This window comes from Colletotrichum chrysophilum (assembly GCF_026319265.1).
Source record: "Colletotrichum chrysophilum strain AFK26 chromosome Unknown scaffold_3, whole genome shotgun sequence".
Taxonomy (NCBI): domain Eukaryota; kingdom Fungi; phylum Ascomycota; class Sordariomycetes; order Glomerellales; family Glomerellaceae; genus Colletotrichum; species Colletotrichum chrysophilum.
The window spans coordinates 404,370-430,389 of NW_026517290.1; the positions used below are offsets into that span (position 1 = coordinate 404,370).

Below are 26,020 nucleotides of genomic sequence, written 5' to 3' on the forward strand. Positions count from 1 at the left end.
CGTGGATCACGCCGTCTGCTCGACTCCGCCGTTTGCAGTCTCTTTGCCTTTGCCCTTGCTGAGGGGAAGGTCCTCCGCCGCCGTTACGAACTTGTCCATGGGGGGCCGCTCGCTCTCGCCCGCCGGGGTTGGTTCAGGAGAGACCTCGGTGGCCTGGCTGTCCTGGACTTCTGAACTGACGTGATCTTGGTCCATGGGCGGCATGGGGCTGATGGGGCGGCTGTCGGCGCCGGACATCAGTGTCATCATGCTGGCCGTCTCTGCGTCCTTCTTGCCGAGGCTGAATGGCAGGGCGATGCCGTCGAGGAACGGTCGCTTGCCAGCCACCCCGGTTCCAGGCACAAATTCCGGACTGAGGTGGTCATTGACCTTCTCCTGCTCCTTTCTCTTCTCGATGAGAGCAGCGACGGGCGTCTCTTCCACGTCGGTAGCCTGAGAATCCAGGACCTGAGAGCTGGTGTTCTGTGACGTCTGATGCTCATCGACAACGACGCGCCGCTTACTACCGCTTCGCTGGATAGGTGCCGGGTCTTGCTGCTCCACGTCCTGGAACGACCTGGCCCCCTCGCCGCCTTCTTCCCTCGTCATGGACGTCTTCGCCCCCGAGTCCGCCTTCTTCTCTCTCTCCATCGTCATCTCGTCGTGCTTGGATCCCCAAAGCGACCACAGAGCCAGACCCAAGCTCTTGGTTCTCTTGCGGTCCAGCAGCTCATCCGTGGCTCGGCGTCGCCCAGCCAGAGCGGTTGGTGGCGGCTTCTCACCGTCGCCAAAGTCCACGAACCCGGCCGCCATATCCTTGATGATGTTCTTGTGCACCTTGGCCTTGGCGCCGGAGAACTTCTTATCAAACACAGCCTTCGTCTGGAGCCATCTCTTGACTGGCGTGGGCCTGACGACGCCAACCTCTTCCTGCTTGATGGTGCAGCCAGGCAGCTCTGACTCGGGAACGAGGTCGTGGACCACGCCATGCCGGGTGATTCTTTGCCGAATCATGTGCTTCTTGAATGGCGGCAGCGGCATACCCGCCTTGCCGACTTGCTGCGGGACGGACTCGGAGCTTTCTCCTTCTTGCGGCTTATCAGACTCGGACGCTGAGCTTGAAATCACGCTAATGTCATCGTCGTCCAGAATCTCAATCTCTGTCTTCTGGGCTCTCGCCAGAGCCCAGGCGCCAAACTGCGCCACGGCCCGATACATGTACTTAGCCGGGCGAGTGAAGCTGAGTGTTGGGGCAACGTGGCAAAGGTCGTCCCACACCTGGAGCTGTACGTCGGTGGGCTTGTATTGCTCAATTTGTCGCATAGCTGCCTCGTCGAGGTTGGGGGGCGTGTACTTGGAGGGGTTCGCGCACTTATGGGCGAGATAGATCTGCTCATCGCGGAGCACCTCACCTCCTCCTACCATGATCAACAACGGAGGAAGACCGCCGAGCGTGGGTTGCATAATGGGGCTGACCATTGGGTGAGACAGAAGAGCATTCGTCGTGTACATCTAGAACAGTCAGTAGTGTTCCTCATGAACCCGAAACCACCAACCTGAATTTGATCCTTGACCGTGGTCAACTTGCCGTCAATGGTTACAGAGAGCTGCAGGGCGGTCCTGCGGGGGTCTGCGTCCTCTGTTGGGTCCTCGTTGGTCTGCGAAGCACCGTTGACCGCAGTTCCCTCCGCAACGGGGTCCAAGGAAATCGGAGCGGCCTGCTTCTTTTCCAGCGTGTTGAGCTTTGTGGCGTTCTTCTCCTTGCCAGCCCTCGCCTTGATCGCCTGCTCCCTCATCATCGCCATGTCGTCCTCGTTCGGGGGCGGCCACGCTCTCGATGGCTTGTGGTGGAAGCCGGACGGCGGAATGTAGTCGAAGGGGTTGTCGCCAGAGACACTGGGAAACGAGTGGGAGAGGTCAACCCACGGGCTGATGAGGATCGCGCCGGCCGGGAGCGGGATTCCCTGGTCTCTCAAGATCACCATCATTGACAGAACCATGCCGCCGCCTGCCGAGTCGCCGGCCAGAACAATCGTGCTGGGGTCTTGGACCGTGAGCAGGTAGAGGTAAGCGGCGAGACAGTCCTGCAGCCCGCAGGGGAACGGGAATTGCGGCGCCAGGCGGTATTCCGGTGCAAACACTCTCGCCTTGAGCTTGCGAGCATGACGCTGCATCTGGTAGCGGTGCTCGTCGACACTACCAAAGAAATAGGCACCGCCATGAACGTACAGCATCGCGCGCGTCGTCTTGCCATCGTTCTTCTTCCGCTCGTGGTAGTCGGACCGCATTTCGATCCACTCGGCCTTGAGAGGGCTGTTGGGCTGCCTCCATCTCCACCACTTGCGGCCACCAACAGGGTGAACGCCTCCGGGTCCCAATTGAGCCTCAATCAGTTCCGCGGACCTCTCGATGTGGTCCTCCGGCACCTGGGCATCCTCTACTTTGACCCATTGCGGATGCGGCACCCATTGGGCCGTGAACGCTTGCAACTCTTCGACGGTGTGCTGCGACGCGAACTCCAGAAAGGATCGGACGAGGTGCAGGCCTTCGTCGTAGGACAGGTGGGCGGTGGGCTTCTGTTTCAACGGGTTGCGGTTGAGATACTAGCGGGACGGACGATCAGCTTACGGCGGCCCGTAGATTCCAGGTTGCATTGATGCGGAATCTGGGGAAGATGGATCGGGGGGTAGGAATGCTCTCACATGTGAAAAGAGGGTGGAGACGACGGTCGGCGTCACCGCCAACGACACCGACGTGGTGTTGAGCTTCAGGGGGTTCATGGTGACTACGTCTTGATGAGGCTCGCGACGAGGACAGCTGCTGTGCCGTCGGCAACGGCGGGCATGGAGCTTTTTGAAGCTTCCGGGGTGATTGGCAGGCCCGGGGGACAGACCATCACGTCGTGGAGGAGCACAGAAGAAAGCTGGCCCTGAAACCGCCCTCAAAGCTCACTGCCGGAATAGGGGACCGATGACATCACGCGGAGACCAAGTGGATGGTTAATGTCCGCGGTCCTGGTCAATTAGTCTAACAGTAGTTGGGCACGAACGGGCTGGGTTGGCGACTCAGGCAGTGAGACGAAAGTGACCGTGGGAGCTTAGCGAACATTCATCAATAATTTTCGAACGCTCACAGTGAAATTTGATCATGTTATCCTCAGCTTCTCGCCAGACAAGCATGCTGCTGGCAGCGGGACTCATCACGTATTCGGCAGCCCAATCTCGCAGCTCAGCACAGGACCCTGCCCAGACCTGAATGCGGACCCGGCGGCGCCCCACACACAGCCTTCGTCACAGTGTCGGGAGTCGCACGCACTATCTGCCCAAAAAATTGTGATTTTTGAGAATTGTCACCGAAATGGTCTGCCCCTCCAAGTACCCCGCGAACACCACAACCAGTCAACACGGCAACCATGGCATCTTCCAACCCTCCCACGGCCGGTCAGTCGAAACACGTCGATTCCCTCATGTTTTTTGATCATCAAATGCTGACACATTGTTACAGAGGCCTGCCAGTCCACCTTTGAGCAGGCTGTGGCGCTGTCTCTGCACATGTGGCCGGCCCTCTCCCTCGCCGTCCAGAACCACTGGGGCGGCCCGGACTCGGCCGACAAGAGAGACTGGTTCGCCGGCGCTGTGGCCGAGCTGTTCCCGACCTACACCAAGATCGCCAACGGACAGGCCGTCCCCGCAAGCAACGCCATCGAGGAACCCGACACCGAGTACATCGAGACCTTCCTCCTCCAGGTCATGGTTGACGAGTTCGAGGTCAACGTCGACGACGAGACGGGCTTCGACGTCGCCGAGCGCATCATCAAGATCCGTGCCGACTGCGCCAAGGGCAAGTTCGAGGCCGTCGACGAGCTGCGCAAGAACTGGGAGAGCCGCAAGGGCGCCAAGGTTGACGGGCTCTACAAGAAGATTGAGGGCGGCGACCAGGAGACCGACTGGGAGGACGACAGTGAGGATGACGAGGATGGAGACGTCGACATGGACGAGGCGCCACAGCTTGTCGCTGCCCCCAAGGAGAAGCCGCAGCCCGAGGTTGATGAGGACGGATTCACAATGGTCACGAAGAAGAAGCGATAAACAAGCGAAGGAAATCCGACTTGGTCTCATGGAGATGGTGCACTAAAGGCCGCGGCTGTGATGTACAAGAGTCCGCAAATTAAGAGCTGCCATACGAGCCAGAAAAGAGTTCAAACCCGGGAACGCCAGCCAGCAAAAGCAATTCTTACGTCTACTACTCCCAGTCGGCGTCACTGTCGCTGTCGTCGCTGTCATCGCTGCTTTCTTCGGCCTTGCGCGCCTCCTTGGGGCTGTTGGGGGCGCGGCTGGGGACGCCCGAGGCGGCGCCGACGACGTCGTAGCTGGCCTCGCTATCGGCCTGGGACTTTTCGTCATTGGACTTGCGGGCTTCGGTGGGTTTGAGGGTGGATTGGGAGGTGGGGGCAGGGGGCGGCTGGATGGTGGTGGAGGACTCGGTCGACGGCGGCCGGACGGGCTTCTTCTGCTCGGCCTTGGGTGCGGCAGCGGGAGCGGGAGCGGGAGCGGCGTCGGACTCGTCGGAATCGGACTCTTCGGAGTCGGACTCGTCCCAGCCAACTTCGTCTTCGGCGGACGCGGCTGTGACAGTCGTCAGCATCACGGCATTCATACCTAGTCAGTCGGGCTCACCCTTGAGGAGGTCTCGGCGGCGGGCCTCGGCGGCCTCCATGCCGTGTCTGAGGAAGTAGTATCTCTTCCAGAACTCGGCGTACGGGACCTGATCGGGCACCAGCTTCTCCATTGTTGTCCGCAGCTCAGGGTATTTCTTCAGATCGTCACTAATGTCCCCAGTCTTGGACTCCACATCAAAAGTCTTGCCCCAGGTCGAAAACTCCTCCGTTGCGGGATCCGTTGTGAAACTCTCGGTGCTCGTGTGAATGACGTGAAGCTGTGCATCCTGCCTCGATGTGTGAATGACTCTCTTTCCCTGGGCGTCCTTGCTCTCGAACAGGACGGCGCCGCTCTGGTTGGTCGCGTCGGAGGGCGGCGCGATGCTGACCGCCTCTTTCAAAAAGTTGCTGATGTTGGTGCCGAAGCGCAGGAGGGCCTCGTCGGCAGCGTCTTCCGCCTTTTGGAGCTCCTTGAGCCTCCTCGCCGCCTCGGCGCGGAACTTTGTCATGTAAGTTTCCGAGTTGCTCATGGCATCGTCGGCGGCGGCGGCGGCCTGGTCGCGTGTCATCGTCGGCGTGGTCTGGTTATCGGCTTCCTTGCCCTTATCCCCGGAAGGCTCGCCCTGCACCGTGTTGACGGTGAGCGACCGGGTACGGTTGACGATGGAGGTGAAGCCCTTGGCGGCATCTTCCCCCAGCTCTGCGACCTCTTTGGACGCCTCCTTGTAGACGGATTGCCCCTGCCGCTGGGTTTAGCCGTTGCCTCTGGTGTGCACGCCTCGGCCGTCTTCTTACCTGCTTGACAGCGTTCCCCAAGAAGCCGCCGATCCTCATGCCCCAAGCACTCGTCGAGAGAGCCTTGTAGGCCTCCTGGAGGTCCTCGTTCAGCGACGCCTGCGGCTGGTCATTTTTGGTGTCCGTGGAGTCGCCCTTCTTCTTATCGGCGTCCTTCGGGAGGGCGCTCTCCTGGATGTGATCGTAGGCCAGATCCATGGCAAGGCTGCAAAGTCCAAGCTGGAGTCGACGCGGGTGTTGAATCGGGTGTTCGATGGTCCGTTGCGAGGCTAGGTAGCTGGTGCGGGCAATGTCGGATCGTGGAGGTTCTGCTCGATGTCGGCGGACGAATGGTCACTGACGTGAGGCTGGTGCTGTTCCTTCCCCCTGATGGGCGGGGTCCATGGCCGGCTGCATGATGGTCAGTGCGGGGAGTCGTGGTACGTCCCGCACGTGCGCTTGCGTCTATTGCACGATAAGCAGCTGAGCATTCCACCACTGGTCGACTCGAAAGCAGCTTGGGAAGTGCTCAGTGAGATTGAAATGTTCGAAGCTACGTCACCGTTGGAATGAGATATGGACGCCCGCGCCGAGAGGGTGGTTCTGTCTGCACGAAGGGACCTGCAACAGAACTTTGCCGGACTTGGTTCACTTACACGACGATTTCTCTGACACCAGCGCCTTCACAACGGCGGCAGCTTACGGCTTACCCTGCGCGACACCTTACCCCAGACCCGAGGCGGCAGCGGGAGTGTGGTGCCTTTCCGAGTGGCAACGGAGTTATTGCAACAGTGCCGTGGCTCACGTGCGCTACGATGCAATTCAGAAGCCGCGACAGTAGTCGAAGACGGTAACAGCAGTCATTGGCTTCAGACCGTTGCATTCTACACCTTCAACTTGGCTGAGACAACTCAACTGATCCTGTCCTTTACAAAGGTGCACCCAGCAAAGGCTGTTCGTTCCTTCGCGCCGCCGCACGGGGCCAAACCCCTCGCCATGTTCCGAGGCTTATGGTGTAAGCTTTTCGGATGGGGCAGTTCGGGTCTAGACGCCTTCTCGGGCGTGGCGATTTATGCAACCAAGAGAGTAAGCAGGCCGATCATGTTGTGGTCCCTGACCAACAACAGTCACTAGGAATCGCGCTACAACGGCACGAGAGGCACGAAGGGCGCAGAGTACAAATGCAGTCATGCCGGGGCGGGTTCGTGCCGCGAACTGCGTCTGTTTCCTGTCCCTTTGATCCTGGCAATTGTGATGGCAGCAAACACCGAAAAGTGCCATTTGTCATCCGGATGCTCAAAGCTTCCAACGACTTTCCCTGACAACCAGAGCAGATCTTGCGACTCAAGGCCGTGGCAGGAACCCGATCAACCAGATCTGGCCCCTTTTTTAACCAACACCCGTTTCTCGTTTTTCTGGAGAACAGTTGATCAGGGCCAAGACGGTCCCACGGCCATAAACGATTAGAGTTTCGGCCAGTCACGCCAGTCTCCTACGCTTCTGGGAGTGGGAAGCGTGAGCCAGAGCATGGATTGCTTGTTGTCCCATGGCGTGGGAAGAATGGCGGTTTTGGCGGTGTCTGGGGCGCGACGTAGTACCATCTCGGAGAGGTATCGGCGTGGTTACACTGCACGAGAGATACCTCTGGTGGATAGCCAGATAGCACGGCTTTTGAATATTGGGTCAGCGGATTTACGCAGTAAGGCTGGCATGACCCTGACTCATAGCCAGCCGGCCGGACGCGCCGTTTGAAGAATTGGCAGGCTGGGCTAGTGCTGCACAGCCCGTACAGTGAACAGACGGACGAGTGACGGCACGGTGAGCACCACTGACCGCAGTCTCGTCCTTGGGTCTTGGCCGACGACCCGCCACTCGCATTGTTACGCAACGAAGAGCGTACCCACGTCATGCGACAGACTGGTGATGGCGGGCCGAAGCTGGTGTAGTGTGGCCGTCATATTGAGATGTCAGGCCGGTGCGGGGGAGTCCTTGGACGCGAGATTGCGAAGTCGCGATGGTCCGATATTCGTGTGGATGAGACGGAAACGATGGACGAGAGGGAAGACGCGAGACGCAGCGGTTGTAAAACGCGGGCAGTCTCTTGATGATATTCGTCCGGCGGAGTGCTGTCATGTAAGTGAGTGACATGGAGCCTCCACTCACCCACCACCGCTTGATGCTGCGGGCGGTGCTTAGAAGACGGCTATCCCCAAAACAGCAGCACGGAAAGCAGGAGGCAGCAAAGAGGATGCGTGGCCAAACCGATGAACATGCCGTTTTTAGAGAGATGAACATGCCGTTTTTAGAGGGATGAAGGGCGGGTTTTACAGGGGACGCGAGCTGGTGCCTTGGACTTGGCGGGTTGAGGTGACTTTTGTCCTCGAGTGGGCAGGTGGCAGTTCACACACACTGGTCAGTCAGTGGTGACACCTGGGCTTCACAGTGTTGGGGCCGGGAGACCGGATTCCCATCATGGGCAGACTGGGGCAAAGAGGGGCCAGGTCCAGGGAATTGGCGAAAACGACGGTGCAGTGTGCTGCTGTTCGGCGATAACGGGGCTTGCGCGCGCCCTCTGCCAATGGAAGCGTCAGAATACGCCTCGGGGCCCCGACGCCCATCCTCTTGAGTCTTCCCTCCCCCCCTCCTCCCCTTGCCAATCGAGGACTGGCGTAGGGCCCCGTTGGAGTCGAACATGACGGCTGACAAATTGAAAGGGCGCTGAATCTTCCCCCTCACCGAGTGCCGCCGTTCTATTCAGTTCCACTTCACTTTCTCACTGGACACGGCGACCAAACCAACACCACCAACCGCTCGTCCTCGCATCACGCACACCTTTCCCCAAGCACGTCTTTCCCCGAATCCCGTGGAATCTCTGCATCTGCATCCCATTCTTGTTGTTGAGAAATCTGGTGGCCTGGCGACCGCCGTGTGACTCAGGCAGCAACTTTAAGGCGGAACACGCACCAACTCTGCACTGGACCCCAGCTTTTTTGCGTCACTCCCCAGCACCACCGCAAGCACCACCACCAACAGCACCGCTGCTGCGACCAACAATCTCCATACGCCTTTGCCTCCTACACATCTCGACGGCGAGTTTGGCGTCTTGTATTGCCGAGTGCACCACGCAGGCGTCGCGACACTGTTGAACAACACCCAGTCTCCCCGCGATACCATCCGTTGATCCGGCGGCCTGGACCCGAATCCCATCTTGACCCCGGCACGAGCCGCAATCGGCCTCCCGAGTTTACCTTTCTTCGTAGCCCTCCTGCACCGAATTGACTTCTCTTTACCTTCACCACTTCGCCCCCTCACGTACTCTTCGCAATGGCCTCCGCAACGAACGGTGGTTTCCCAACCAACTTCATCCTGACCCCGCAGCAGCAGAGCCTGCTCTTCGCCGCCCTCAACTCGAACAAGCAGCAGCTGGCGAACCAGTCCCCGGGCACCAAGGACACCTCCATGTCGCCCTCCTCCTTCCAGACGTCACCCGCCCAGGCTCCCGCCAACGGCTTCCAGGAGAGCCCCTATCTCGACAACTATGACTACGACTTTGGCGACTCCAGTTTCGACTTTGACTCCCTCAATGACCAGGGCAAGATGATTGGAGATATCCCGGGCACCGCCAAGTCCATCAAGTCAGATTCTACCGACAACGACTCCTCTGACAAGAGAGCCCACCCCGACGACGAGGACGACGAGTCCTCGCCAGGAAACGGCGCCAAGAGACGTGAGAGCACCGAGAAGGTGCCCAAGAAGCCCGGACGCAAGCCCCTTACCTCCGAGCCGAGCTCAGTATGTTCTGCCACCTCCTAGACCGTAGACAATCTCTCTAACACTCGTAAAGAAACGTAAGGCCCAGAACCGTGCCGCCCAGCGCGCATTCCGTGAGCGCAAGGAGAAGCATCTGAAGGACCTCGAGACCAAGGTGGAGGAGTTGGAGAAGGCGTCAAAGGATGCGAACAGCGAGAATAGCATCCTCAAGTCTCAGATTGAAAAGATGACGGCCGAGCTCAACGAGTACAAGACCAAGCTCGCAGCCATGAGCACTCGCTCCGTCTCACACGGCAAGTCTCCAATGGGCTTTGGTGCGTCCGCAATCGGGAACCTCAGCGACGTCAACTTCCAATTCGAGTTCCCCAAGTTTGGCGTCCTTCCTGGTGCTGCCATGCCCAAGCCCGTCCAACGAACAGGAGCGTCGGCATCGCCTCACACCAACGGCAGCAGCAACCCCGTCAGCCCCCTAAACACCAAAGACAACAACAGCCCGCATATCATCCACGGACTGGACTTCAGCAGCACCAAGGACGACCTGGCCAACTTTACTTCGCTCTTCAGCAGCCCGTCCATGAACGGCACCAACGGCACCGCCACGTCGCGCGCCAGCGTCGACTCCGGCTCCTATGGCATGCACAACGGCACATCGACCAGCTCGCCATCAGCGTCATCCCAGTCGAATGCCGGTCCCAGTTCGTCCTGCGGCACTTCCCCTGAGCCGTTCACACAGTCCCCCATGGGCTTCAAGCCCGTTGATACGATGACCACCATCGGCGAAGAGCACACCGGCCAGCAGTCTTTGTTTGCGGGCATCGACACCAACAGCATCGACTGGCTTGCTCAGCAAAACGGCGGACAGTTTGATCCTCAGCTCTTTGGCGACTACCGCGAACCGCAAGAAAACATTCTCGGAGGCGGCACCTTTGACGACAGCTTCTTCAACGACGCCCTTGACGCCGACTTTATCACGCCGTACAACATGGCGCCCAGCCCCGCCGTGCCCAAGAAGAACCTCATTGACCAAATCGATGCCGCCAAGAATGCCGACGATGACGTGGTCAAGGACGCCGTCAAGGCCGAGAACTACAACTGCAATAAGATCTGGTATGTTGTCCCCCGACAAGCAAGTAGCACAGTGACTTACACCCACCCCAGGGAGAAGCTGCAAAACTGCCCAGACGTGGCGAGCGGCGAGTTCGACCTCGACGGACTCTGCTCCGAGCTCCAGAAGAAGGCCAAGTGCTCAGGTCAGGGCCCCGTCGTGTCCGAGACGGACTTCCAGGCTGTTGTCAACAAGTGGATGGGCAAGGACGTGGCGGCCTGCTTCGCGGCCCAGAACAAGACAAAGGCCTGAAGGACCAGACGTCTCCATGTACATTTGCACACGTGCCCACGGCAACAGGTCAGGCGGTCAGGTTTGGAAGCATATCAGGATTAGGTCGGTTTTTCTGGGGACGACAGGCGTTTTAACACGGACCAAAAACAAGGGCGGACGTAAGCTTCCGACCCGGGGCAAGGCGAATGGTTATTCATCAAACACCGGAATTCTAGATGCGGAGCAGGAGATCCGGCCGAGCGGCTCATAGGCCCTGGCCTGTTTCCGACTGGAAAACTCCCATTGAGCGACCGAGAATGATTTTGGGAAGGCTACGATGATGAGATTTGCGGCAACCACGACGGTTGTACGTCAGGGGTCGGCATATAGGGGTTGGTTTTTCTTTGCAGATGTAATATGCTACTAGTATAGGCTAGTTTGGTGTTCCAAGGATGAATGAGCGAATGAGAATCTCCACGTTGGACTTACTCGGGTGTCTCGTCAGGATTGGTTCTCGGAAGAACTGTTTGTATGTGCTTGAGACGAGTACTGCAGACGAGTGCTTGAAGTGAAGAAGATCAAGTCCCACGTCGTTCCAACGGAGCTTCCGGCCAGTACGGAGCTTTAAACGGAGCAGCTCCTCCGCGGCGGATGCCATCAATCTGCCATGCCAGGGGCCCGATAAGCACCCTCGGCCCGTCTCCTACAAACGATAGACCCGGCGCGCGCGAGCTAGCGGTCAGCCTCCTGAACTTCCTGCGCCCGCCGTAAATCTAAGGTCGATAGCTACCTATCAATAGCGTGGCGGGAACAAGCCGGCCCTCCTTTCCCCCACAGATACTGGCGTGATGTACATATTACGATTCGTAGTAGTCCAGAACTGCCCCAGCCCGAGGTCTGCGGCCGCCCCACACCCGCCCGCATCCGCATCCCGCATCCGAATTCTCCTTGGCAGCAGAACTCCATCATGCGCTCCCTGATGCTGCTGGAAACATGCGGGGAGGGGAGGGCAGCACGACATGACACGACACGACACGACACGAACCACGGACGGACGGCGTTCGGCGTTGCGACTGTCTCTCGCGTTCGGTCTCTGGCGGGCGGTCGGAGACGGGGAAGCGGATTTTGGGGATGGGGCTCTTCGGCCGAGGGCGAACAGGGTCGGATCCTGCGCCGTTGGACGTTGCACTCTGTCACTTCCCCCCCCCCCCCCCCCCCCCTCGCACCGGGTCCCTTTTTTCGTGCGTGATTCCCTCCCCTCAGGCTGGCTTCCCCCTTCCTGATCATGTACAGGACACGCCACATTAGGGTTGTACGGGCAGAAAGGCGGGGGGAGGCCGGTATTCTGTTGTGTGCACATGCCGCCAGGGGGGGGGACGGACCACGGAGCAGAGAGAGGTCCCCCCAACCACCACCACCAGCAGCGGCATGTCGACTGTGAGCACCTTTTTTTTTGACGTGGGGAATGCTGCCTGCCCAGCCGCCACCCCATGGCATGGCAGGCAACTAGGAGAATGGATAGAGCGGCACGTGGGAGAAGGGGGCAAAATCGTACGAAGAACGAAAGGAAAAGATGGCACACGGCAGAAAGGATGGGGAGAGGGGGTGATGCTGATTGCGCTCACGGTAAGGATCATGTTGCGATGAGCGGTGTGTTACGCGGCACAAGCTTCCCCCTCTCGTCTACCGCTCACCAAGAAGCAAAGGAGTAGTCCATGGTCTTTTCTGTTTTCTGCTCCGGTATCTATGACTGCGTTTGTGATATGCTGCCTATTCTTCCAACCCCCGGTCTAAACCCAAACCCGGAACAAGCCTCCTAGGTCCCCCTTCCCCTCACCAGGAGGCGAAAAAGAAGGCTTCTGCCCGTAAGAAGAAGAATCACGAGACTTATCAGACCCCTTGTCGAGTCACTGCTGGCTGTTCTGCCTGCCTGCTCAGTCGGCTCGTTTCCAGGGCTGCCCCCCAGCTGCTGCCGCCAAGGCGGTATCGACTCGGCAATTGAACAGAAGAAAGCAATCGCCCCTCTGCCCGCACACCCCAGGTCCGTATCCTCGGGTTGCGATGCGGTGCGGTGCGGCCAACGTTGCGTCCTTGTCGGATGGCAAGATGGAAAGTGGGTGGTGGTGGGAAGGGGGCGACAAGAGGGATCTGCAGGTGTGCAGCAGCAGCCCTCCCACCCCCGAGTTTCCCCCAAGACCACTTACCGGTTGCAGCGTCCCAGCCGACCAATGGCGACCCCCGGAACCGGGGACCGACTTGCTTGAATCGTCCAACGTCATCCAATCCCCGTCCGGGGCGAGGAAAGTATCGCAGCCAAACGGACCAGACGCACGTTGCTCGAGGCAAGGAGTTATTTTGCATTGGTTGGGGTGATGCGGTAACCTTGTGGCAGCAGTAGCCTCGAACGACTGTGACAGCACGTGGGGAGAGCTGGTAGAGTATTGGCCTGTGTTATTACAAAGGGTATATTCTTGCTTGATGAGTTGTCCTATGTCACTTTGCTAATCCACGCTCCATACCGTCTTTGATGCTTCATGAATTTGGTTGCCCCTTGGTGTACCTTATCCTCCTGGAACCTTGCGATGAAGTGAATCGAGACAACAGCCTTGGCTCCGGCCAAGGGCGGCAGCGCAGAGACCATTCTGGTCGTTTGCACACGGCACAGGCCGTCTCGCCTCCTGCCTGCTGGTGCCCGCCGACGAGGCCCGCCAAATGTGACATGCAGCCCGTGCCGTTGTAGTGCAGCCTCTCCTCTCGGGACGTCGCAGCGTCTTCACACTGCGACTTTTGTGTCGCATCCCTGGGCGAACGGGCACTAGGTTTGCCAACCATCGCCAGGACGCCACGGCCTGGCCGTGTCCTTCGTCCTCGACTCTGCGGGATCGTGGATACGGACCTGATGGTCCCCTTCGAGCTTTGCTGAGTTTCTCGGGTATCGATCCATCCTCGTTGCGTCTGTCCGTCTCTTCAACCTGTCCCCTATCGTCTTCTAGCCAATAACCTGCCTGGCGCCCTCCTTGCCCAAAACTCCCCTTTCCTTGGGCTTCGGGCTGTGTCCTCTTCCCTTCTTGCCCCTAAAGAAACTGAATACTCCGCTTGAGCTCTCCGACTTGCCATCGCCCGTGGCGTTGGCGTCTGTGGGAAGCGTGGCGTCCTGCCGGGCGAGTTCTGACCAACTACCGCCTCCGTCCAACGTGACTGACATGCCGCCGGTTGGGCTGGTGACGCGCTTTCCGATCGCCGGCGGTGCGGCTCTCTGGTTGTGGTACTCGTTGGGCTGGTAGTGCGGTATCGGGGGCGGCTTCACGGCTGGCCGGCGGGGCACGCCGCTGTGACTGCTGCCGGGTCGTCTCTCCAAGCTCGTGCTCTTTCGTAAGGGTGCCGGGGGCATGGTGTTCCTCCCTCCGTTGGTGGCCATCGCGGCGGGGGTGGCCTCGTCGGTGGTCAATGCCTGGGGCCCGCTGTTGGGGTGTAATTGATTCATGTCGCCGTTGGGGAATCCTCCTTCTTGCTCGGTGATTCTATGTACGTTAGCCACGTCAGGATATATGGGTTCATCGCAGCCATACTTCTTGTACGCGGCGAGTGTGTAGTCAAACGGCCGGAACTCGTTCTCAATCATGCGGTAGAGCTCGTCCTCCCTGATTTCCTTCTCCGAAGCGTCCTCCTTCAACCGTTCGCGGGGCTTTTGGCGTCTGGCTCTCGCCTCGAGGGGGGCCTCCTCCAACAGGAGCTCCTCCAGGTCGTATGTGGCGTCAAAGTTGGTCTTGTCAGCCGCCGGCACAAACACAGGCTCGATCTGCTTCCGCTCCAACGCTTCGAAATCAATCATCATGAAAAACTCATGCTTAGTGAAGCTCTCCCAGGTGGCACCCATCCGTGTGTCGCGGTTCGGGCTTAATGCGTCTCGGATGGCGTATAAACAGGGAAGGCTGACGGCGGGCTGTGTGACGGGGTATTTGGGATTCGCGAGCTGGATCTGCTGGCTGAGGGTGCTTTCTGAATTGCCGTCGAATGGCCTCTGCAGGACGTTTAATCACAATATCCGAAGTCTCGATAAGAGTAGACCCACCTTGTTGTAGATGCACTCGTAGAAGAGAACACCCAACGACCACCAGTCTGCACGGACATCGTAGCCCTTGCCAGCATAAACTTCGGGAGCGAGATATGCGAGGGTGCCGGATTTGCTAGACAAAACCTTGCCGGGCACGATATCCGAGGCAACATTCTTGTCCAGTCAGTATTTCGCTTCCGCCGGCAATTGTCAGTCAAAACTCACAAAGTCGGTCAAATGCACGTGGCCGTCTGCGTCGAGGAGGACGTTGTCGGGCTTGACGTCGCGGTGGATAATGTTTTGCTGGTGAATGTATCGGAGCGCACATCCTAGTTCGGCAATCCAGAAGCGAACTGCGTCTTCGGTGAAGGTCTTTCTCGAAATATGAAATCGGAGGTCGCCGCCGCTCATCAAGTCAACAACCAGATACCTGGAGAGTGGTCAGCGAGAGGCATCGTCGGGCAGCAATGGCGGGGCGGTCCCACATGTATTCGATGTCTTGGAAACTGTATCGCAGGTTGCAAATGAAGGGGTGGTTCACGTGCTCGAGCATCCGGCGCTCTCGTATGATGTTCCGCACGCTCTCTGATCGTACGACTGTTTGATAAAGGCAGTATCAGCATCTAGGTGATCCTATGGTGTCGTGCACGGCGTCCCATCGGGGCAGGAGGATGCCGTGCAACGAGGCGGTGTGTGTGCGTGTATGTACCTTCATCTTTCCGGATATACTTCAAAGCAAAGGACAGGTTCGTGTCTTTTCGCTCGACGATGCGGACCTTACCGAAGGCGCCTCGACCGACGACTCGTAGCAGGCGGAAATGGTTGAGGTTGACTGCAGAGTGGAAAGATGCCGGTTAGCTTGGCGATGATCGGGCTGGTGGTGGGGAGAGGCGGCGGCGGCACGCAGAGCGGTGCAGTGCAGCGCTGCGCAGCGTGGTGGTGAGGCGAGTGCTGCGGCAAATGGTGGTTGCCGCCGTGCATTCAGCGACGGGACAGGACAGGACAGGACAGGACAGGAGCGTCGGGACGGGTCGAACAGCAAGCAGAGCTGTGTGTAGATAGGGTAGGTAGGCTGGGAGCGAGACATACCTTCGCCATCCAAGTCGATGGGCTTGCCCTGGCTATTGCCCATTGCGACGTGCAGTCGTCTTCAATGGCTCTCACGTCTGCACTGGTTGGATCTAGGGAAGACAGTGTCGACTGTCGCGCACCATGATCCAGACGTGTGTCGTTTTTTTGGGATGAAGGTGCCGCAGAATTGAAATCGGGGGCAAAACGAGAGCGAAAGGCAATGAGCGGAGCGAGAAAGAGAGACAGAGCCCAAACCAGCGAGAGAGCAGCAGATGGAGGCAGATAGATAGGAGTGGAGTCCGTCACAGTCAGCTGGCACGGGGTGACAGGGGGATGGCACCGTAGGAGGGCCAGTTGCTTCGAGTGATGGTCTCAAAATCGGGGACTCGGTGGAGGATTGGAGGGGATGGGGGTTCAAGGTCAAGGAGCGAAGGGGAGACTGAGCTACGACCAGCAGACCTGAATTGATTGGGAGTAGGTATGTAGACAGACGGGAAAGACGAGGAGAGAGAGACTGTGTGAGAGCGAGCGGGAGAGAGAGGACGTGGAGCAGAGCAGAGGGGAGGGGGGGCCGTCGTTCAGTGGTCAGTCAGTAAGTACGGACCAAGCAAGTGCTGGCCAGTGAGAGCAGCGAAAGAGAGTGGCCAGTACCGTAAAAAAGGTACAATGCGAGTAGTGAACAGGGCCGCCGGACAGGGCAGGCAAGCAAACAGGGCGGGCGGCGGAGGAGAGGACGGGACAGGACAGAACAGACTCAGAAGAGAGCGGAGGCGGGAGAGGACGAGGGTAACGGAAAGAAGAAGGGATGTGCTACTTTTTGTCTTTTCCCTGTTTCGGGGACCAGGGCTGGCTGGAAATAACATAACACAAAAAGACGAGACAGAAGAAAAAGGAGAACATGTGTGTATTTAGGGTGATAGGTAATTGTTCGCCTCTTGCTGGTCTGTCTGATGGTCTGCCGTCCGTTTGTCTGTTCCCCCCCAGCCCAGGGGAGACAAGACAAGGCCAGGCCGGACCGGACCATCTACAAATCGAGCAAGCAAGCAAACAACGTCGTCGTTGTTGAATGGGGGTACAGGCACTAGGTACCCTTCCTTAGCCACAAGTCTCGCTCGTCTCCAGGGCACTGCTCGCAAGTCCAGAGTCCAGAGTCTGTGACTGCGTACATACATGCATACACGGCAATAGCAGCTACGTACACTACTTTACATCCCAGGTACGATACGGGCGAGACAAGCGGCTATCTTGCGGCGTACGGTTCCGTCCCTCTGTTAGCGCACCTGGGCTTAGGGTCGAGAAGCAACTGCTCAATGGGTTTGGTGTATTTGAGTTGGCGTCGGCGGCAGCGTCGCTGTGCCTGTCGGTGCTGTCCAGCGAGGAACTATCCGTACCGCAGCAGGTAGACTGTCGGTCTGCGTGGCCATGCGAGATATCTCAGCCGTGCACTGTCTGCCGGGTCACCTTTACGACGCCGAGGCTGGCCTGCTCTGGGCCTCTGGCAGGCACTCCAAGTACATGTCAATTTGGTTTGCAAATTATCGGGACGGACGCAGGATCGGTCGGTAATGTAGGTCAAGTAAGGTTAGGCCGGCCTAGCGCGGTGCTTGTTGCTGTCGCCGCCGCCGTGTGTGGTGCACGCAGTACTCTACCTAGTGCTGTACTCTGTACGGCGGGTTGTATCGCAGGCTGACGCATGTACCAAGCGGTATGGTGCCGTGGGCTCAGGTACTGTGTCCCGTCTCCCACGTTTTCTGGTGGTGGTCGTCGTCGTCGTGGGAGGTGGGCGGCGGATTGCTTGCGTGTGGCAGGGGCTCGCAATTGGAAGTGGGAGCCATTGTGGGAACCGACAGGCTTGTGCAACGAGGCAGGGATCGGTGGCTCGCCAATGGCGAGGGGGTTGCTGGATGATGGATGATGCTAGTAATTAACGAAGCAACTTCACCATCCCTGACCTGCAGACCGACCGACGATACCCTGTCGAGAGTCTCTTTGCTTTTTTTCCTTTCTTTTTTTCCTTCTCTTGTTCATATCCCTGCCTGTCTGCGTCTGCATGCGGAAAAAGGTTAGCTTGCTTGCACCTGGGGCCATTCGGAAATGCATGTCCAACTCCCATGGTCTTGATATGCAGAGGCAGCAGAAATCGGGTCTGGGCAGCAGAAGCAGCGGGAGCATCAGAAAGCATCAAACTCTCGTCGTCAACCGCCCGCTGTTCAAAGACCGAATAGCATACAGATGCCGGGACGATTGAGCATGGCCGCAGCACGCGGAGACAAAGATGCATCAGGTTTCAGGTGATCTGGTCGAGAAGTCTGCCAAAGAGGGCAAGGCGTCGTCTTGATGTCAGGCACCTTGCATCTATCTATGGCTCAGCTCAGGGCAGGCAAACAAGATGGTTTAGTCAGTATAGGTAGGTGCGCCTGGGGTTGACGGCGAGACCAGCCGTAAGCAATCCGCAGCAAGTTCAGGAATGGGTGTCAAGGGTCTCGGCGAGCCAGGTCCAAGGAATCGCTCCTTCGTACGGAAGCCGGCATGGCAGATGAATGGCTGCAGGACAATGCCGTGGTGGTGTCTGTAGCGTCGTTGCCGTCTCCTCGTGGCTCTGGCGCGCAGACCGTAGCAGCGTAGCTCGATGAACAGCTTTCCAGAAGCGAACAAGGGGGAAATACATCTCGTGGCATTCTAGATTTCCGCAGGAGCTTGTCAAAATGCCATCTGCCACCCATCAAGCCACACGAGGTTGTAGTATGTGGTCCAAACTCCCTCCTGCAAAGCGAACGTGTATCTCCACGGCACACGACCATTCTCAACTCCCCGGGATGTTGTTTCTGTCGTCGTCGATCGTCCGTCGTCGCCCCGCGTCTCCTCCCGTCGGCCTCGTTTCTGTTGCTCGGCCCACGTCGAGTCGTGTCGACGATGACTATTGCAGTCTTGGTATCTTGCGCATGATTCAAGGGTCTCAGAGCTGCAGGCCATCTCAGCCCGGGTCGTAAAATAAGGAACGTGGAGGGAGAAAAAACACCAACCGCCAAGTGAGATGTGGATGTTGGAGAGTCCGAGCAAAGGAAGCAGCCGGGCGACTACCGCACAGGTACCCGCAGCGCTGCAGAGTCCCTGATTTTGCGGCGCGGCGGCGTCCCCGGCGCAGGAACAGCACGCCCAAGGAAGAGGGTAAATCAGGGAGCGAGCTCACCAGCAGCATCCTCACGGCCGCTAGATGCGCGCGAGTAGCGGCTGCCGGACCGCTGTGACGGAAAAGTAGCCGTATGTACCTCCAATTTACCCTCATTTCTTGAAGGCTGAGGGACGTGCGCTGAAGTAAGATTGTCTGGCTGTTCCTGGCCACCTGGCTCTGGCTGGCTCTGGGCAGAAAAGGCAGTTGCAGGGCAGTTGCGGTTGCCGCCATCACAGTTCGAGTTGCAAACTATGGCAAAACCGCCTCAGTTCCGCTGCTTGACGTCCGGGAACTTTCCTCTAGAGATAAGGTACCTAACGCAAGGTACGTGACATTTTACGAACTGGCCAATGGCGTCAACCTCGACTCCGGCTCTACCAGCGTCTTTCCCCGTTGCGCAGTCTTCAGAGTCCCGACTCTGCGACTCTCAGACTTTGAACCTGGCCGGTGCTCGACTGCACCAAACTCTGTCTTCTCGTCTATGGCAACACCAGCACAGCAGCAGCAGCATACCGTCTAATCACTTTGGTCTCTCGACTGCCGAACGCCCGCGCTTTGGAAACAAACGGACTAGAAGCGAACTGTCCTAGAAGGACAAGTCCGTACCACTAGCTGCCCATCGGAAGAAGCTAAATTGTCTCGCCAATCCGGGGCCTTCCGGCGACTGAGAAATGCCTCGAAACATGCCATAACCTGTCCAATCGAGGAGCCAAAACATTCTGGCCACGAGGTCAACCGCTTCTGACCCCCTTCTGCGCCTGCGACGGATCTCTGCCTAGTGGCCGGACGAACCCACGGCGGACACTCGGCTTGACCAAAATCCATCCAGCCAGCAAGGATATCGATGCCACCGTCAGCAGCAAAGTCAATTGTCGTCATGGCCTCCATTGCACCTTGTAAGGCGTGACGACCACGTTAACGGACAAGTCTTTGTTGAGCAGCTCCAAGCCACCAGGAACAGGCCACGCTGGGAAACCAACATCACAGCGTCGGCTTCGTGCTATGCTGAGGCACACTGTGGAAACGCAAACACACGGCTGGGAATCATGAAGCGTGGAATCATGGAAGCCTAGCGTCGATCTAGCGGATTTCTGCATATCGACTACTGACTGACGGACACAGTCGAACGTCCACGCCAACTCGCCCTGCAAACGGGCGGCGCACATTGGTGTGGCCGCAATCGGGAATAGATTGAGCATCCGCAGGACGGCGCATTAAGCATCCTTGCCAACCACGTGCGGCGAACATGATGATGAACCTCACGTTGCTTCTGCAGTTTTGCCGCACACATTGTCATTCTGACTTACCGTGCCGTCGAAGAAGGGATCCGTCAGTCCTGTCTTGCGGTTGCGGATGTCGCACAAGGGCCTCCCGTCTGAATCACATGGTCATTTCAGCGAAAACGCTCCGTGCTGGCGGCCATGCTCCGACGTCTTTCCGCTCTGGGGGGACAGGTCCGCACGACTCCGACTCATGGGTCGAGCTAAACATGCAAGAAATGTCGTCGTCGGCGCATCTGGCGGTTTCGCCCCACGAACTGCCCAGGTTGCACTTCTCAGGCCCAGCCAAGTCGGTCGTACGCCCGCTGCAGGTTTGGGATGGCCCCGGGGGAACGGTGCCCACCTCGACGAAAAGCGACATTCGGTTCCCGAGGCTCTGCCATCTGCGACGCGCTACACCCGCGTCTCGAGGATTGATCAGACTGCTTCCAAAGTTCTGGCGCGCTGATGGATTGCGCCGCCGCCCCCGCCATCCAAGGCCGCGGTCATCCCGCCTGCCAGCTGAAGCGCAGGGCTGGACCAATCCAAGACACGGAGCCCGATGTGGAACGGCAGCATGTGCGGCCTTCTGGAAAGATTCTGCCCCTTAGATTCATGCCGCCGTCCCAGATTAGCGACTCGTCTCTTTCCCGTCCGCCCTCCACCGGCCACGCGGGACTGACAAGACCCTGCACGAACATCAACCAACTCGAGACAATGCTGCAGTGGGAACCGCTGTCGGGGCAAGAAACAAAAAAGGCAGTCTTCCGTTTGACGCCACGCTTCGTCACGCATGTCAAACCAGGCACAGGTTGAAACGTTTACGATAAGTAAAGAGAAGCCACATATCCCGCCGGCCACGCCTAAAATAGACGAATCGTTGATGAATTGGAATCCCCATGGATAACGTAATTTCCATGTGCAACATCCATCATCCATGATGCAGCAAACAAACGGCCAACAGCACCGACAAACCACGACTGCAGCATCCCACTGCCGAACCCCGGTCCCCCCTTCCTCCCACAGAGAGATCATCCCAATTCTGCAGGTTCGTTTCAGATGCTCCGGATGGAGAAGTTCAGGAGCACACCTGTTCGCACTCGACGCCGGTCATCTCCGTCAAACGCAACACATGATCCCTTACTGGCCCCTTATTAACATTTGACAGCTGGCGATACTTTTGTGCACACGGAGCACACACATCTGTAATGCTAACACTTGCATCACACGCGACACGCCTGACTTTTTTTCTCGTCTAATCACGAGAGCTGTGGGCTTCGCGTCCAGGCATCTTCTGGATTACGCTGCTGATCCTGCAGATCGCATTCAAACCCAAAACACGACTGCCGCGACAGTCGGTCCTTGTCGCCTCCTTTGGCAGGCCCCATTTCAGGGGTGCGCACGCATATTGGCTCCCCCGCGCGTTTCTTGGGTCGTATTTGACTGACGTCTCGACGCGTCCACCAGGAGCCTCATTTCAACCTCCCCCCGTTTGGTAATATATTTAAGCTTGCTCACCTTCCGCATCGGATTCGTGGCGTTCTTGCTGACTGTCGCAGAGTCGCTGGCACATGAAGCCGAATGAAGACCTACGGCGCCGTACAACGTCCACCGCGGGCTTCCACGTGGTGACGGAGCAGCGAGGCCTGCGGTGCCCTGGGCTGGTTGCGCAGGTGGAACCGTCGGCTGCTACGGAAGCAGTAGCGAGTGGCTTTGAGGAGTGCCACAGTGGGATCGGCCGTGACGGCCGGCCGGCCATAATCCCTTTCTCGTGCAGAGGCGTCGTGGTGTGATGTTGATCCCCCGGCTCGCATTCCAGCGGCGACGGCTTCTTCCATTGCTTTTTGGGCAACATTCCTCCGTTGGGTCAATGCATCGGTGTCGTGGTTCAGCCGACCGACGTCGTCCACATGCATCCTCGTTAATGACAGGGCACTGCGGACGTTCCTACAGGTCAACCGTGTGAGCGAGGCCACCAGCAGCAGGCTCGCGAAGCTACATCCTGCGGGAATCCCTTCATCGTTAACAACATTACCAAAGGGCGGTTTCAATCAGATGGCCGCACTGGCCAGCGGTGGTCACTCGCGGCCTGTGCCGCAGCGTTGCGTCGTGAGGACAGGTCCAGACCGCAACGCTCATTTCACGTCTCATGCCGGTTCGCCAGCAAGTGCTGCGCAAGGGTCGAGAATGACGACCTTTACCATCCTTTTGCAAACTCGGGACGCCCTCACCGGCGCTGTGCCGCCTCCCGTTCCTCGGGCCAGAACGCACGCGAGCATTTCGGGATCTGTACACACGACAGATGCCACCGCGAGGCCTGTCTTGCCCGTGCCTGGCCAAGGATGTCAAATATCGTTACCGGGAGGCGCAAACGACGGTGGCTTGACGTGCTGCACCATGGAACAAAGCTTCAAAGGAGACGGGCAGGTCGAAGATTCCCATCAAGGGCCTTCTCTAGGAAATGCCGCCTACTTGCGGGACTAAGAGCATGCAATATGATTGGCGCAGGCTGGCCCCGGATCTGGAGAGGTGGCCCTTCCGCGCCACCCGAGATGTCACGAACCGCGGATAGCTAGCCGAGTTGCTGCTTCGGCCGAGACAACTGGACCCATTGAGGTGACCGATGGGCAACGCGAGGAAACATCTAAATGTCAAGTGGCATTCCCGGGGGCTGAAGGAAGCCTTCGTAGGGGCTGTGCAGTTTCAAAACATCAAAGATGCCGAGATTTGAAGCTTCAGATCAGAGACAATCGCATCTTGGAGTGGCATGGCATGCATGCCGGCTCGTCGTCTTTGAGGGATGGTCTGTCTTGCCTTGTTGTATAGAAATGTGACAAGGCATGCTTCCAATGTATGGAAGTGTGTCCATCATTCTTCAGACGTGCTGTACGGCCGACGGGGGCAAGACTGTCATATAACCCGGTGGGCGAAGTTGCCCCATGCGGCGGCGAGGCTCGACGGCCGAATGCAGCGCGGAGGTGTCACCGCCGTCCAATTAGCCCTGGGGATCATTTCGGAGGTGTCTACGACTCGGAAAGCGTTTCCCGCAGCAGCATGATTCCGGAGAGCATTGTGCGAAGGGTGAGACTCATCGGGGGAGCTCTCGGGAGCTGGCCCAAGTAGAGCTCCGGGAGGTAAACTGCATCACGGGCCAGTGCACCGAAAGAATTGGCCGCAATGCAGCGCGCAACATGCGTCAGGTTTGAACCGGCTCAGAGTGATGTGAAAATAAGCATGGCGACGAGCTGGGGGTGCGCCGCAACTGCCCGTCTCGTCTGTTGGACGTATTGATGACGTCACCGAGCCGAAGAATGATGGCACGTCGATGCAGCAGCTCCCACACGGTCGAAGCTCGTCACTCCTACACACAACAAACAAATCAGAGTTCACATCGAAGTTCAATTGACCTCTCTTAACTTCAATTCCACGAGAAAATCCTCACACGGTCCGTCAGTATGGCATTCCAAGCTCTCCGATCCGTCAACCTCCGCGCAGCAGCGGGCTCCCTGAGAGCTCCCTCGACAACACGCGCCCTCACCGGCACGGCGACCGCACGCCTGCCGTACAAGGACACCCAAGACCGCAACTCCATCAACACGGGCACCACGGAGGCGACCAAGTCGGGGCGCGACCAGGACGCCGCCAAGGACTCTGAGGCGTTTGACCCGTCCAAGACGCGGCCCGAGACGGAGCGCAAGGAGGGCAGCGACGAGCTCCACGCCTCCGGTGCGAATCAGAAGCTGTCGAAGCCGCAAGGCGAGAACCCGAGTGGAAAGGGCGCGGGCAAGGAGGTTAGGAAAGGAGGAAAGAGCGGCGGTGGCAGCGCCCCGAAGGCGGGTACCGCTTGAAGGATGAATACTTGGTTGGCATCATCAGAGAAGCATTGGCGTGTGTAAACAACATCATCAACAGCATCAGGACAGAGACGGCGTTTGTCTCGACATAATCATGATTTGAGCATATCTGAAGGCCGTGTGATGCCTTGTCCGCCGCCGTGAACGTTCCAACAGACTCCGAGGATATCAATGCAACCCCAACTCCAAACACCTTCGTCACCGCCCATTCTATTGCTTCCTCGTTCTTATGCGTACAGCCCGTCGGGATCGTCATTCTCCTCGTCATCCTCCACGACGATCTGCTCCTTCTTCTTGGTCAGGTCCTTCCGGCACATGGGACAGCTGCCCTTGCTGCGCAGCCAGGGGCTCACGCACTCGAGGTCGAAGCGGTGGCTGCTGTGGCACGGCAGCTCCACGATGAGGGGGTACTGGTCGTCGAGGTATTTTTCGGCGCAGATGGGGCAGGCCTCGTCCTTGCCGAGGGACTTTTTGGGGACGCGGTCGAGCGAGTCGAGGTACTCCTGGCTGACGCCGGGGATCTCGGAGGGCGGACTGTTGATGTCGGACTCGAGGGCCTCGACGAGGGAGGAGAGGAAGCGGGCGTTGTCGTCGTTGGGGGCCGTCGAGAAGAGGGTCTGGAACTGTTGCTGGAGGAGGTGGTACAGGGCGGCGGCGTCGACGGGCGTGGGCGTCGCGTGAGGGTTCGTGTGGCGGTGCTCCTGGGGCGACGAGGGGGCGGCGTCGGTCGTGAGGTTGGCGAGGAAGGAGGTGAAGGAGGACATGTCGATGCGGCGGGTCCCGGACTGGGTGGAGGGCCCGGGCTTGATGTTGTGCTCGACTGCGTGTAAGTCAGTATCATACGTAAAGGGTAGAGTTTGGTGCTGCCGGGGAGCATCTACCTTCGTACTGGGTGGCCATTGTGGGCGACTGTGTCCGCTGGTCGTTGCTGTGAATTGGAGAAAAGACAAGACTGGTGAAGATCGAAAAGGTGCCGTGCGGTCGGATCAGAGCAGCTTTTGGAGCAAGGGTGAGGCTGCAACGGCGATGATGTGGCTAGGCAGTCAGGCAGTCGTGTGGTGTCGCAAGTTCGGTCGGCGAAGGAATCGCTTGGTGAGGGGAAGGTCAAGGATGGCGGGGTGAAAGAGCTTCTGTGCTTCTGCTTCTAGCGCATGCTACAGGGATCAGCACCCCGCGTCGACGGCAGAAAAGTGTGGCTGCACCGCCGCCCTCGCCTCACCTTCCAACCTCCAACCTCACCGCAGCTTGTGCTTGAGGTGTTGACCTCACCTTGGACCCGTCGGCCGCCGCTGCCGAAAGTCTGTTGCAGGACTGGAGGTGGCTTCATCATGTGAAGACGTTTCTCGCAGATCTCTGTGAGCAGCTCGCAGTCTTTGGCCAGGCAATTGACGATTTTCACGGGAGGGCCGAGTCGACATTCCGCTCAGGATTCCGCTATGGAGCTCCAGGCCGGCGGAGTATCCGCACGTCACCTCATCTTTATCGCCGATGAGTGCTCCAAAGAGACCGGGGAGATGGATCTCGTTGCTACTTTGCACCGAAACACCCCACGGCCTTGGCGATGGCATCAGGGTACCTTGTCTTTGGGACTTGCGACAGAGGGAGAGCTGTTTTTTTCTTCTCTTGCAGCAATAAAAGATGAGGTCAGGCGCCGCGTCCAGTCGGGACAAATCCCAGAAGCCATGGATCCCGCGGCGATAAGGTAGCAGGCACGCCGAGCTCTCCGTCTAAGCGGAGTTTGCATGATCAGCTACTGCTGCGGACTTGCCAGGTTTCCCCCGACTTTTTTTTTTCTTCATCCCATCAGCGTGTATGTGTTGGTTCTCGTTGCTTCTGGTTTTCCGTGGGCGGTGCCGGATTTCCCTGGCTGTCTCGTCTCTGTGGTCTCGAGCTCCAAAATCCAGGGCGGAGAGAAGTCAAAATGAAGCGAGCGGTGCTAGTCATGAGCCGTAGCAGCGTACGTGCTCATTCATGCAAAGGCGGCTGCGCTGCAGAGACGGAACTCGCGAACCTAAGGTGGATCAACATCGCAGGTCACAGAGCGAACAGCTCCAGCTGATGTGTAATCCATGGATGGTCAGGGAAGCAAAAGCATGGCATGCATCGCCGTT

General features: G+C 58.4%; 7 protein-coding genes across 7 annotated transcripts; 3 read left to right on the forward strand and 4 right to left on the reverse strand.

Moving 5' to 3' along the window:
* Window positions 1-6: 6 nt before the first annotated feature.
* On the reverse strand, window positions 7-2,759 carry COL26b_000775 (uncharacterized protein; the record flags this gene model as incomplete). Its single annotated transcript, XM_053173740.1, has 3 exons — window positions 7-1,491; window positions 1,536-2,582; window positions 2,682-2,759. The coding sequence occupies 3 exons, from the start codon at window positions 2,757-2,759 to the stop codon at window positions 7-9; spliced, it is 2,610 nt and encodes an 869-aa protein (XP_053042297.1).
* Window positions 2,760-3,391: 632 nt separating this feature from the next.
* On the forward strand, window positions 3,392-4,067 carry COL26b_000776 (uncharacterized protein; the record flags this gene model as incomplete). Its single annotated transcript, XM_053173741.1, has 2 exons — window positions 3,392-3,419; window positions 3,484-4,067. The coding sequence occupies 2 exons, from the start codon at window positions 3,392-3,394 to the stop codon at window positions 4,065-4,067; spliced, it is 612 nt and encodes a 203-aa protein (XP_053042298.1).
* Window positions 4,068-4,221: 154 nt separating this feature from the next.
* Window positions 4,222-5,629, reverse strand: COL26b_000777 (uncharacterized protein; the record flags this gene model as incomplete). The annotated part of the gene is made up of 3 exons (XM_053173742.1): window positions 4,222-4,604; window positions 4,656-5,376; window positions 5,432-5,629. The coding sequence occupies 3 exons, from the start codon at window positions 5,627-5,629 to the stop codon at window positions 4,222-4,224; spliced, it is 1,302 nt and encodes a 433-aa protein (XP_053042299.1).
* A 3,105-nt stretch (window positions 5,630-8,734) lies between these two features.
* Window positions 8,735-10,538, forward strand: COL26b_000778 (uncharacterized protein; the record flags this gene model as incomplete). Its single annotated transcript, XM_053173743.1, has 3 exons — window positions 8,735-9,202; window positions 9,255-10,288; window positions 10,340-10,538. The coding sequence occupies 3 exons, from the start codon at window positions 8,735-8,737 to the stop codon at window positions 10,536-10,538; spliced, it is 1,701 nt and encodes a 566-aa protein (XP_053042300.1).
* A 2,950-nt stretch (window positions 10,539-13,488) lies between these two features.
* On the reverse strand, window positions 13,489-15,685 carry COL26b_000779 (uncharacterized protein; the record flags this gene model as incomplete). Its single annotated transcript, XM_053173744.1, has 6 exons — window positions 13,489-14,520; window positions 14,572-14,727; window positions 14,779-14,983; window positions 15,039-15,150; window positions 15,263-15,385; window positions 15,643-15,685. 6 exons carry the CDS (start codon window positions 15,683-15,685, stop codon window positions 13,489-13,491), a joined length of 1,671 nt encoding a protein of 556 aa, XP_053042301.1.
* Window positions 15,686-23,510: 7,825 nt separating this feature from the next.
* COL26b_000780 (uncharacterized protein) lies at window positions 23,511-23,903 on the forward strand (the record flags this gene model as incomplete). The annotated part of the gene is made up of 1 exon (XM_053173745.1): window positions 23,511-23,903. The coding sequence occupies one exon, from the start codon at window positions 23,511-23,513 to the stop codon at window positions 23,901-23,903; it is 393 nt and encodes a 130-aa protein (XP_053042302.1).
* Window positions 23,904-24,136: 233 nt separating this feature from the next.
* On the reverse strand, window positions 24,137-24,809 carry COL26b_000781 (uncharacterized protein; the record flags this gene model as incomplete). Its single annotated transcript, XM_053173746.1, has 2 exons — window positions 24,137-24,729; window positions 24,791-24,809. The coding sequence occupies 2 exons, from the start codon at window positions 24,807-24,809 to the stop codon at window positions 24,137-24,139; spliced, it is 612 nt and encodes a 203-aa protein (XP_053042303.1).
* Window positions 24,810-26,020: the final 1,211 nt, after the last annotated feature.